The sequence below is a fragment of the Gobius niger genome (assembly GCF_951799975.1).
Source record: "Gobius niger genome assembly, chromosome: 20".
NCBI classification, from domain to species: Eukaryota; Metazoa; Chordata; class Actinopteri; order Gobiiformes; family Gobiidae; genus Gobius; species Gobius niger.
The window spans coordinates 21,678,193-21,690,315 of NC_136871.1; the positions used below are offsets into that span (position 1 = coordinate 21,678,193).

Genomic DNA, 12,123 nt, shown 5'->3' on the forward strand with positions numbered 1-12,123 from the left:
CACTTGAGTGTAAAAATAATTAAAGACATCTAGTCTGTTACTTGAGTAAATGATGACGAGCTGACCCACTGATCGGTCAATGTTAAATAGAAAAATACCTTAAAAGACACTTTTTTGCATATCAAAACGTTTATTAAATAAACAGTCAAAGGCAAAAGAAAAATACGCACGATGTAACAATACTCGATACAAGTTATGGCAAGTATTGGATTTTTTCTATATGAAGCACGGTAGTATATGCACAGCATGAGTGGGTCTGGTTGCCTGGCAGCAACGTTTTTCATATACAGCGTATGTATTGCTCTTGAAACAACAAAATGAGAGACAATCTTTAATTTCTATTGTAGTAAGACGACACGAGTCAAGACACCAGGAGGCTCTTTCCCGTCACCCAGCGCTGCTCGAAAGCCTTCCTGCTGTCGCGTTCGAGCCAGCTTTGCCAGAGAGAGGAACGAACGTGGTTCAGTGATGGCCAAATCACTGATGACGTGACGGTTGAGCTGGACACTGCTCTGTATGAACAAAACACAACAACATAAAACAAACACTTAAAGACACCTAAATCTTACAAAATACCATTGCAATTTTTACAAACCCTGATCAAGTTGTTCATAAGAGCAGGATACTTCATGCCATGCTCTCGTGAGGCGGCAGCTATCCGCGAAATCCACAGCTGTGAATTTGACACATTTTCAATTAATGGTAAAGAATACACTGAACAAAGTACATATGTATAATTTTCTTAGGCTTTTGTAAGGAGATGTAATAAAATGCGCAATAAAGGAGCAGAATAAAGGTACAGATACCAGATTTTGTTTACAGGAAGTCAATAACAAAATGAGTTTTTTAGGGGGAAGGTGCTCCTTGGTGTTTGGGGAACAAGACTCAAAAGAAAAACAAAAAACCAAGGCACTCCTCCAACGTCATCATTTTCTATTTACCTTTATTGTAATGGGCTAATACATTTTACAATCATTAAAACATATTGCTGGTTTCTTCCACGCGTGTTGGAGCCGATGCACGTGGAAGAAACCAGGAATATGTTTAAATGACAATGTATGTGTAGTTTTCACATTATATAAAGCTTTAAAACAACAAAAACATAAATACACAATAACAACATGATGTCATTTGTGTAACAATGAAATCATAAAGCCCAGACAAGACGTGCAATTACTGTATTGCCAAAAACAAATCTAAAACTCTGTGTAATTTGACACAGTTTCTCCAGTTATCACTTACTGTTACCAGAGGTGGAAAGTAAGAAGTAAAAAATTATTGGTACTTTTACTTTACTTCAGTAAATTTTATGATGAATACTTTTTACTTTTACGTCACTACATTTTAGAGCCTGTATCTGGACTTTCTACTCTGCTACATCTTTAAAATGTGTTAAAAGTAAAAGTATATTATTTTCAAAGAGACCTCTCTAAGATGAACGGGTTTAGTGTTTACTCCTTTAGACCTTGTTTAGATCTGATTTAGACCTAGTTTAGTCCGGGTTTAGACCTGGTTTAGTTCCTGTTTTATCAGACACCTGTACTTTTACTTAAGTGCATTTTTGGTCCTGTATCTGCACTTTTACTACCACCACTGACTGTTACACAAACATATGTCAGAAACGGCACTAGCTCAAATAATACAATACTTGACAGCCACAGTGTTTAGCTTAGACTACTTTATACAGCCCTGTCTTTTTGTTGTATGAGCATATCTCAAATCAGTCAGATTATTTCCCCAAACCTCATCAAAGCTTCTGGAAAAAAGAGGTCCAAACTAGGTGGGTTATAATAAACGCTTAGCTACATGGACATAACATAACATAATGCAATACTGCCATCTGGCGTTAGTCTGTTAACACAGCAGTGATAGCAAATATAACAAATTTGTGTGATCACATAAGTATCATCGACTTACCGTCCTCATATTTCGTTTCTTGAGTTTTCTGGCTTTGGTGGCGTAGAGAAAAGCCCTCCTGACCGCCCTCACAGCCAGAGAGTAGCAGCGGTTCTTTCTGCCTCTGAAATGCTGAAAGAAGAAAAACAGTGGGATGACATGAAATTCAGTAGATTATCAACACGTGACAAAAACAGGATCCAATCACAAAGGGATGCAACTACATGATGAAACCATAGACTGTAAGCGAATCTATTTAACGCCAGTGAAGTGATACTTAAGAAAAGATAATAAGAAAATAACCACATCCATGTCAGTTTTCTTACCCGAGCATGTTTCAGAACCTCCTGGACTTTCCAATATCTGTCAGGCCCACGGCTCCGTATCAAACATGACAAGGTTAGAAACACCATATTTGTCCTCTGCGAGATTTAATATGCTTGAAACTATTACAGATCTAAGCTACTTTTCCATTCGTGGTTGTTATATGTCTGTGCGCATGGCGACACAAGGGCAAAGGATTCGCTCGATTTCAACATGTCTGAAACAAAGCGTAGTCCCCGCACATCCGTTTTACGTTACGTTTTATCCACGCTTCTGTCACGTGATACATTTTGAACACATATAAGTGCTACGTCCACATTTGAGCCAAAAGACAAAGCTGCCGCACAAATAAAGCTTGTTATAAAGTTTTTGTTTTTTTTGTTTAAAGATGTCGGTGAGTAAAACGTGCGAACCCACAACACACGACGCGGTGCATGCTGGGAAACCGCTGGAGGTCAGAGCAGATCCAAAATGTCGGCCGCTGGTCTGTCGTCCTTGAGCCGCTGTGGGCTTGTGGCTTTCCGTTCCCATCCAGCACTTGTGGTATGTTTACAGTTACTTAGTAAAAGTGTATTTTTAGTGGACGTTGTGGATTTGATTTAGAAAAGTGGAGAAATGCCAAGTACGGGATGTGAAAGTAGCTACCTTTGAGTGCTATGCTATGCTAGCATACAAGCCTCTCCCCACTCGGTTATGTCATGTTTATGTCAGATAAACAACCGCTATATCACCTTGTTATCAAGCTTTTAGTGTTTGCTTTATTCATAGCATTCACCAATATCTATGTGTCTGTACCAATAATAAAAGTGACTTGAACATGATTATAAAATTAATCATATTCAGATTCAGTTAGTAGCATTGCAAACTAACAACACTAGTGTAGCTGTAACCAAATGTTTTGACTTGATATGAGGATATAAATTAACTATTAATGTCATAAAGAACCCATAGCAGAAGACCAATGGGGAAAGTACTGTATATTACAAGGCAATGATTATATTTAACTTCTTAACCGAGTCCATTTTCACCAGTTCAGCTTTACCCAAATCTAAAAGCTTCTCAGTTGGAGATCAACAGTGTAACGCCTCAATTGAAAGCTAAAACCTACAAAAGTGAACATAACTTTTGTTGTCACGATTTTGTTGTTTTTGTCTCTTTTTTGTCATATTCTTGTCGGTTTTTGTTGCTTTTTTGTAGCTTTTTCATTGCTTTTTTGTCGTGTTTTTGTCACTTTTATGTTGCATTTTTGTTGCTTTTACAGCATTTTTTGTCACATTTTTGTTGCGTTTTCATCTTGTTTTTGTCGCTCTTAGATTTGGGTAAAGCCAAATTCGAGTGAGCACGTTTCAGTGAAGAGGTTAATATATTCTCAGCTTAAATGTGTCCACTTTGTTGCTGTTGTTTTCAGGCTGTCAGGTGGGCACAGACAGCAGCTGCTCCTGCCACTCAGCCAAGAATAAAGAAGTTTCAGATTTACAGATGGGACCCAGACACTCCAGGAGACAAACCCCGAATGCAGACCTATGAGATTGACCTCAACACGTAAGCAATAGACTTTGATGTACTTGCACCAAGCTTGAAGCTTCCATTTGTGAGTGACTACAGGTTTTATTTCTAACGTTTTATGTTGTGCTTTATTAAGATGTGGCCCAATGGTTCTTGATGCCCTTATCAAAGTAAAGAATGAAATGGACTCCACTCTCACCTTCCGCCGCTCCTGCAGAGAAGGTCAGTATAATAAATACCATAGTGAATCATGCAGCATTAATTAAGTTCTGTCAATGTAAAGCTGAAACATTTATTAAACTCAGGTATTTGTGGATCGTGTGCAATGAACATCAATGGTGGAAACACACTTGCTTGTCTTAATAAAATTGATACCAATTTGAGTAAACCAACAAAGATTTATCCCCTGCCACACATGTATGTGGTGAAAGATCTTGTTCCTGTGAGTACCTTGAACATGCACAATCTCATCATTGTTTTATTTTTAGTGGATCTCTGAGACCTCTTTGTTGTTTTAGGATATGAGTAATTTCTATGCACAATATAAGTCCATTGAACCTTATTTAAAGAAGAAGGACGGGACTAAAGAGGGAAAAGATCAATACTTTCAATCTGTGGAAGATCGACAGAAGCTGGTACCATATGTTGTTCTCTTTTGTATTTTTTATGTATTTAATAAGACATCTTAAAGTTCTCATGTGTCTTGTAGGATGGTCTGTATGAGTGCATCTTGTGTGCCTGCTGCAGTACAAGTTGCCCCAGCTACTGGTGGAATGGTGACAAATACCTGGGACCTGCTGTGCTTATGCAGGTGAAGGGTGTTTTAATCACTTTAATATTCACTACACACTTTATGACTGGCACTAATGCACATATCCTGTTTTTAGGCATATCGTTGGATGATTGACTCACGAGATGAGTTTACAGAGGAGCGTCTGTCCAAGCTGCAGGATCCCTTCTCTCTCTACCGTTGTCACACTATTATGAACTGTACCAAGACCTGCCCCAAGGTACTGTTCATACTCATGAGACTGACTACGCTTTTATAGTTGTTGGAGGCTAGCTGCATTTTTAAAATCTGGCACCACCTGTTGATCATCTGATATCCTGGCATTGCTTTCCTATAAATACAAATGTGTATTTCTATGTGTAGTTTTTAGCTTCTCCACTCTAATTCTATATTACATTGTGTCCAGTAGATTTTATGCATTGAGGAATGATCAGCCTGTTGTTTATTTTTTTTCAGGGTTTGAATCCGGGAAAGGCAATTGCAGAGATCAAGAAGATGATGGCAACATACAAAGATAAGAAAACTGCTGCGGCCTGAAGAACTGATGCTTTCTGCCTTGTTTCCCTCCATAATGGAATTACATTTTGATTAAAATGCTTGTTGAGGTCCATGACGCCATTTTACAGCACACTCTGTAACAGTTGTCTGTGTGTCTGAGAGGATGTTGTTAAATATGCACATGTACAGGCTGAATGAGAGCGAGTGTCTGAGTCTTACACCATTTATGTTAATTTATCTTAAGCCATTGCTTTGTTTGACCTCTTGCTATAAAGCGCACAGGACGTTTCACAAGACGTAAACATTTTAACATGGTTTCTTCTTCCTTTGTTGCCAGAAGTCCCATAATTAAACATCTGCTCATTGTACCAACAACATGTTATTTTTTGATGAAAAAATAAATGTGTGAACTCAAGCTGAAAACTGGCTGTTGTTTTTTTTTTAATTCTTTTTATTCTGAAAATATTTAAACATTACACACAGACGGCACATTTCCCTTGTACAGTAAGGCAGGGATAGGCAATGTCCGGCCCGGGGGCCAAAACTGGCCTGCCAACATAGAACCTCTGGCCCAAGTGTATTTTGAGGAATATTATTACACAAATCTGAGATCAAATGCCTGTTAAAGTACTATAGAAACATGAAAAATACTTGCTTCAAAATGTCTTAAAACACCGATTTAGGCCATAAATGATGCACCACACTGGCATTTGTAGATAGTGATGCTTTTCTTCGGCATACGTTTGGAGGGCCCTTGGTGTTTTGACAATGAAGAAAATTGTCCCTCCACCAAACAAACTTGCCTACCCCTGCATTAAGGGATGACCCTATAGGGCAAACTTATGTTTACCCGGTTTGAGGTATTGGGCCAGTGTGCCCTCTTAACGTGCTTTCACCTGGGGTCAAGTCTAATCCACACAATAATGATTTTACATAGAAACTTGTAACTGCAGAGTCTGGTGTCTCAAAATGTTGTCATTTTCTTTTTCAGTGAAAACTACAAAAAAAGATCTGAAATCCCTTCTAAAAAATAACAAACCTCATATTGAAATCTGGCTCTTTCGATTCAGATTTCATTGCCAAAAATAGGCCTACTGATGTATAAATATATTTTGATAAGTTTTATGCATAAATTGCCTTTAATATGGGGTCCTTTCTTTGACCCAAATCCATCCTTGCCTCGTGGGGGGTCTCGGGGCCGGACGGGCGGAGCTAACCGATGTGGGCTGGCACAATGTGGCGCTGTGAGGTCCTGCTGCTGTAGTCAGTGAACGCGTGAGAGCACGGGGCAATCTGCATAGAAAATCTGAATTATCTTGGGTAAGTAGTTTTCATATGTAATTAACATCTCCAACGTGTCTAAGATGTTTTTCCTGAAAACGTTCTCTGGAAGTTATACTCGTTTTTTTGTTATTTTTTTCATTTATGAACAGAATTGGGCTTCATTTACATGACACTGTCAGGACAGAGGCAACTCATATAAAGCATTAAAGTTCTGTGCAAAAGCATGACGGGGTATTTGGGGTTAATTTGTTTGTTGGTTGGTGATATATGTTTTACTGGAGAGCAGAGGTAGGAGGGACTTCGCAGCACTGCAGTAATGGCACTACAATGAGGGGTGCGAGTGCCAAGAGGGAAAACTTTTTAAGGAAAAAAAGTTTCCTCGTCAAATTAGTGGGGGTCGTTGAGGACATATATTTTTACACAAAGTTGTGCTTGCCTTGTAGTTATAGACTTGTAAAATGATGACATCCCTTGTAGCTGTCCTTAAAAACTCCTGTAATGTCTCTGCATGTGTTTTTTGGGGAAGACGGGAGTCTGGAGACAGGGCTGAAGTAAAGGGGGGTGTAATGGGTCCCAGATGTTTGCTGTGAAGCCATATGTTTTCCAATGGCCATTGGGATTTATCGATTCAAAACTCCAAAATGTGCCCAGTGTGTTTAGTCTACAACACTGTGTCCAGATGCACAGGAAAGCACAAGGCAGGAACATGCAACGCAAAGAAACAGTGCCTGGGGTTCTCTGAGTGGAGGGTTTTCAAAATCTGGTATTGGTACCTCTGGTGGTACATTACATCACCAGTGAGTCTTTTGCAATACTTTCTAAAGCTTAGTCCTGATTTTGACCTGCTTTGCACTGACACTGGATTGAGCTATCGAGGTCAAAAATCAATGGGTTCGTAATAGTTAAGGATGCCAGTATTTGAGGGGATTCTATAACAAAATATTTCGATAAGCATAATCAAAAATCATTATTATATAGAGATATGACACATTGTTCTAAACATTATACCCCATCTAAGTAAATATTACCACCACCAGAGGAGGACCAGATCTGCAGGCTATTAACAAGATAAATACTAGGCTTAAACTCTCTAAACTACGTCTAAACCAGGTCTAAAATGTGACCAAACCATTGTTCTAAACAAGGACTAACTTGACATACAAACAATAGTCTGTGATCCACTTAAAGCATCCCCGTACCACCAGTCATACTGGTACCTTAGTTTGAGAAACACTGTTCGAGTCATTGTCATATCCTTCTGGTTTAGAGTAACAGCTGTGTTTTATGGTCTATAAGCGGGACAGAAAGGAAATTAGGGATGTAGAGACAGACAGAGAAAAAAACAGCAGCAAAAGTTGTGGGTGGGGAGAAAGGGGTCTTGCGTCCCTTTTCCAGGAATCCAGCCCGTCTTGAGTCTGTAGCATTTACCAAAAGGAAAAGTAGGAAACCAGAGATTGTTCTTCAAAGGCGACAGAAGTGCCACATTCTTCCTGTCACTGTTTGGGGCCATCTCAGTCGGAGAGAGAGAGAGAGGGGTGAAGGAGGGCATTTAGGGGGAGAAAGGTGGGGGTTGGACCAAATAGAAGAGCATACATTAACAATTATTACTGTTTTCTTCTAGTGCCAAAGTTAGTCTACCTCTGGGAGTGACCATGAGAGTCCTCTTGCTCATCACTCTGCCAGGTAACTATCATAGCGATTTTCTGTAGACTACACTTTTGGCTATCTTTGCAGTACTTTTGTCTACTTCATTTTATTAATTACATCCCCTCAAGGTTGCGACTAAATGCATGTAAAGATAGTCGATCGGAAGCATTTAGAGACAAGCTTGTGGATCAAATATTGGATAACAATATAGTCATCATGTGTTTTATTATTGCAGCTTACTTCTGTATTGTTTTGTATTTTAATTGCTTGTTTTTAGCACTGCACTTATGGAAAGCACTTTTGTTCAGCGGGTGCTATACAAGCATGCGCTTGTACTGCACTTACTGTGCAAATATGTAAAATAGGGTCACCTCTTTGACCATACCTCAATGAGGATATGCATCCTCAATGTTTCTAAAATACTAAGTAAATAATCTTTACACACCTTACCCTAGGGGTAAGTACTAGTATTTTAATACAGTGCATTAAGTTATATTTTCATGTGTCACAGTGCTGCTATTGGCCCAGGCTCAATACCAGGAACCATACCGTACGTATTTGGGTGAGTTGATTTGTCCAACATCAGTATTTTATGTTCTAGTGCCTGTTTCAGATTCTTTTAATTGTTTTCCCATGTGTCACCTCGCCCCAAGATACCCCCTCCTTTTACCTCCCGCCTGTAAATCGTACTATCTGTAAACATCTCGGATATGAAGTCACACTTGTGGGAGTTTTACGACGTTAATGTGGTTGAAAAGTCGGTCTTCTGCAGATGTTCTCATTTTGTCTTTCATGACTAGATCCAGACCCAGTTGACTATGGACCTGATTATTTTCCAGGTAAGAGTGGTGTTGTGGTGAAAATGTTTTTACAGTTTAGTCCAGTTTAAGATAATCTACACATAGTTTCCTTTACAAAATATCACACAAACTGTGTGTGTTTCAAACAGTATTTTTCATCTGGAAAATTTCCCCTTTCCACTTACTTACTGACTTACTTGCTTACTTACTTACTTATGAGCGTTCTTGTCTGCTGTTTTAGAGACTCCGGACTTGGACAGCTCAGACCCTATTCCAGGCACGTATCAACAGCAGGTCCGACTTAAGCCTGCCGTGGGTCCTCGGAAAACAGGTAACTTCTGCCTGCATCCCTGCTATGCATACATCTGTGCTACAGCTATTATCATGAGTAAATTTGTGCATTGTTGTTGATAGATTCAGGTTTGGAGACTGAGCCCACAGAGCCTGGACCTCTGGGTAAGAAATTGAAATGTTGGCCTGTATTAGGGCTCCAGACTGTCACCCATTTGGATGTTTTGGCCAGTATTTGGAGCTTTATCCCATGACACAGAGGCTAGCAAAGAACCTGCGTATGTGCTTCAACTAAATCTGTTGGCCATCTTGCAGGATATCATTATGTAACGGGCAATAACGTGACAAGATAAACTTTCCCAGCCGGACCCAGTCGGTGGTAATTTTATCAAAATAATTAAAAGCCCTCCCTGAAAATAGCAAGATTTCACGGTCATGAAACAAAGATCCCAGTGAAAATCAGCATATACAGTATACGGTATGCAAAATGTGTGCAGAAAGCAAAGAACTGATTTCCCAGTTAAAAATGATGTAAAAAAAAAAGAAAGTGCAGTGTATTTAACTTGATGCAGATTTGTATTGTCTTGTTTGTTTGCGCAGACTGCAGAGAGGAGCAGTACCCATGCACCAGACTCTACTCAGTCCATAAGCCCTGCAAACAGTGTCTGAACAGCCTGTGCTTCTACAGGTCCGTCTGATCTACAATCACTTTGAACAGGCAATTGCGCTGAAACTCTTTCATTATGTCTTCTACGGCAAACTAAAATAAACAGATGATGTGGCTCACTGCAAGAAAAAAAAGATGTGGTCCAAGTGCGAGAGAGTCTTGGCGTAAAGTCGCGAAGGCATTGATTGATTATTGAAAGTGTCAGTATAATGTGGATTCCTCTGCTTACAAAGAAAGATAGTATTGTATGACCTAATATAAATGTAACTGTGATTTGAGCTAAATCAGTCTTTAACAATCATCTGTTTCTGTTCAGTTTGCGACGGGTGTATGTCATCAACAAAGAGGTTTGCGTGCGGACCGTGTGTGCACATGAAGAACTGCTCAGAGGTAAGTTCAACTCAGTCCTTTTAAACAAAATTAGTTTGATTTGTTCCTGAACAAAAAGGCATGATTTTCCTTTTTAGGTTTTGAATAATCATTGCCGCTGTCCCTTAAACGTGATGTTTTTCTAACATCTTGAATGTTATTGGGGCTGCAAAACGTGCATTTATTGCCCCGTCATACACACGGAGGGTCCCAACCCACACTTTGTGAACCCCTGACCGAGAGCTTCATCTACTAGAAAATAATAATTATTAATGTGTTTTCAAACAAGTCCTTCAATACCTTGTTCTACCGCCACTCCTCCAGCATCAGTATTGCAGAGGTGTGGGTAAAGTTAAGGGGTCAATCTTTCCCAAGGCACTAAACTGTCTAGGGTCAGCTCTGGTTGACCATTTGAGCCAGATCTTGTGCACAAGGACAGCACAAGCTTCAAGTGCTATGGTTATCTTCCATGTGGCGCAGTTGTTGCACTATGTGCTTGTGCCACTTGCAACAGGGCGTCGCTTGTTCACCCCCCCCTGAAAGTGCGCTCCTACTAAGCGCAAAATGTTACGCTATAGTCTGTGTTTAGAAACACAACATTGAGCCCTTTATGTTTTGTTTACCCTTGTGTACAGCTGACCTGTGCCGTGACCAGTTTTCCCGTTGTGGCGTGGCGGCTCTGAGTGGTCAGTGTGGGTCGATAGGTGGCAGCTGTGGCAAGAGCTGTGGAGGCTGCTGAACTTCAGAGACACTACTCGCCCAAAAACTGCCGCTTTATGATCACTTTTACTCAATTTTTACTCCAGTATGCTGGGAATGTAATAATCACATCTCACGGTGCTGTATAATCATGGTATTACACTCTCAGTTTGAGGACATTTATTGCAGTATCGTCGATATCTTCTCAATATCATTTAATCTGTATCTCGGTGAGACTTTAGTGCAGTTATTGTCATTAGTGTTGGATACACTGAAACAGAGCAAAGGATCATGGTCTATGACGTCCCCTGTACTTTTACCATACAGCTAGAAAATGTAAAGCCAAAGAGCTCTCAATCTGACGCTATGTAGAACCTTTGATTCTGCCAATGTTGTTACATCCCTAGTGTGCACTTCATATAATTTGAGTGTTTTATGCTTTTATTGTTGTTTTTCTAAAGATCAAGCTTGTATTGAATTTATTAATCCTCTGACAATTATTGGTGCTACAAAACCATCACACTGTTGCTATGAAGAGATACTATACACTGCCCAGTCAGAAAGAAAAAAAAAAAGAATCTCCTGATTCCAGGATTGCTGCAGTTGGTCAGAGAATGAGGTCACCTGACGACCTGAACATCCTCAGGTTACTCCATCAGTAGAGTTTTTCTCCTTTGATGGCATGGGCATATTTCAAGATGCTAATGTTAGGATTCATTGGGCTCAAATTGTTCAAAGACTTATTTTTTGGTGAAAAATTAATGCAACACTGGACGTGATTAAAACTTGTGACATTACAGAAGTTTACTGAAACAACGCCACAGCGAATGTGTGCTGTAATCAAAGCTATAGGTGATCCAAGGAAATATTAAAGTACCAGTATGTGATCTTTTTTGGCCAGACAGTGTACATGCACAATAATACATATTCTGTTGGAATTATGTTTCACATTAACATGATGCTTTATTGTTTTTGTATTGAATATTATTACAATGATGGTAACTGTGCACTGACCACTATCCAGCCATCATTGGTCTTGGACAGATTATAAAATGTGTTAAGGAAACAGGTGGGGGTGACTCAGATTTTGACCCAGAGCCTCCTGCACTGGACTGAAGCAACGTGTCTGACAGTTCAAATGATAAAAGCATCCATCTTTGAAATGTCACCTCGGCCTCTGTACTACTGCTATGTAAAACAGTCACTATAAAGACTGGGAATAAAACACTTTGAAATAAAACCACTTTGTGTTAAGAGTGAATTATTATTTATTTTTATTAGATTTTTATATTAGTGCGATGAGGGCGGCACAGCGTTGCAGCGGTTAGTGCCTCACAGCAAGAAGGTACCGG

At 39.6% G+C, this 12,123-nt stretch overlaps 3 protein-coding genes across 4 annotated transcripts; 2 read left to right on the plus strand and 1 right to left on the minus strand.

Annotated features, from left to right (window-relative positions):
* Positions 1–289: 289 nt before the first annotated feature.
* On the minus strand, positions 290–2,413 carry mrpl20 (mitochondrial ribosomal protein L20). Its single transcript, XM_079578640.1, has 4 exons — positions 2,223–2,413; positions 1,918–2,028; positions 596–673; positions 290–512 (listed from the first exon to the last, which is right to left on the minus strand). The coding sequence occupies exons 1-4, from the start codon at positions 2,307–2,309 to the stop codon at positions 339–341; spliced, it is 450 nt and encodes a 149-aa protein (XP_079434766.1). The 5' UTR covers positions 2,310–2,413; the 3' UTR covers positions 290–338.
* Positions 2,414–2,636: 223 nt separating this feature from the next.
* Positions 2,637–5,411, plus strand: sdhb (succinate dehydrogenase complex, subunit B, iron sulfur (Ip)). The gene is made up of 8 exons (XM_079578627.1): positions 2,637–2,763; positions 3,629–3,762; positions 3,863–3,948; positions 4,032–4,168; positions 4,245–4,361; positions 4,436–4,537; positions 4,614–4,736; positions 4,973–5,411. Exons 1-8 carry the CDS (start codon positions 2,692–2,694, stop codon positions 5,051–5,053), a joined length of 852 nt encoding a protein of 283 aa, XP_079434753.1. The 5' UTR covers positions 2,637–2,691; the 3' UTR covers positions 5,054–5,411.
* Positions 5,412–6,221: 810 nt separating this feature from the next.
* On the plus strand, positions 6,222–12,044 carry mfap2 (microfibril associated protein 2). Of its 2 annotated transcripts, XM_079578637.1 has the most exons (9): positions 6,222–6,334; positions 7,920–7,981; positions 8,457–8,507; positions 8,746–8,784; positions 8,987–9,076; positions 9,160–9,201; positions 9,637–9,724; positions 10,020–10,093; positions 10,708–12,044. In XM_079578637.1, exons 2-9 carry the CDS (start codon positions 7,951–7,953, stop codon positions 10,809–10,811), a joined length of 519 nt encoding a protein of 172 aa, XP_079434763.1. In that variant the 5' UTR covers positions 6,222–6,334; positions 7,920–7,950; the 3' UTR covers positions 10,812–12,044. The 2 variants fall into 2 exon arrangements, with proteins under 2 accessions (XP_079434763.1, XP_079434764.1); XM_079578638.1 differs by lacking the exon at positions 6,222–6,334 and having other exon boundaries at positions 7,919–7,981; positions 8,989–9,076.
* The last annotated feature ends 79 nt before the right edge of the window (positions 12,045–12,123 follow it).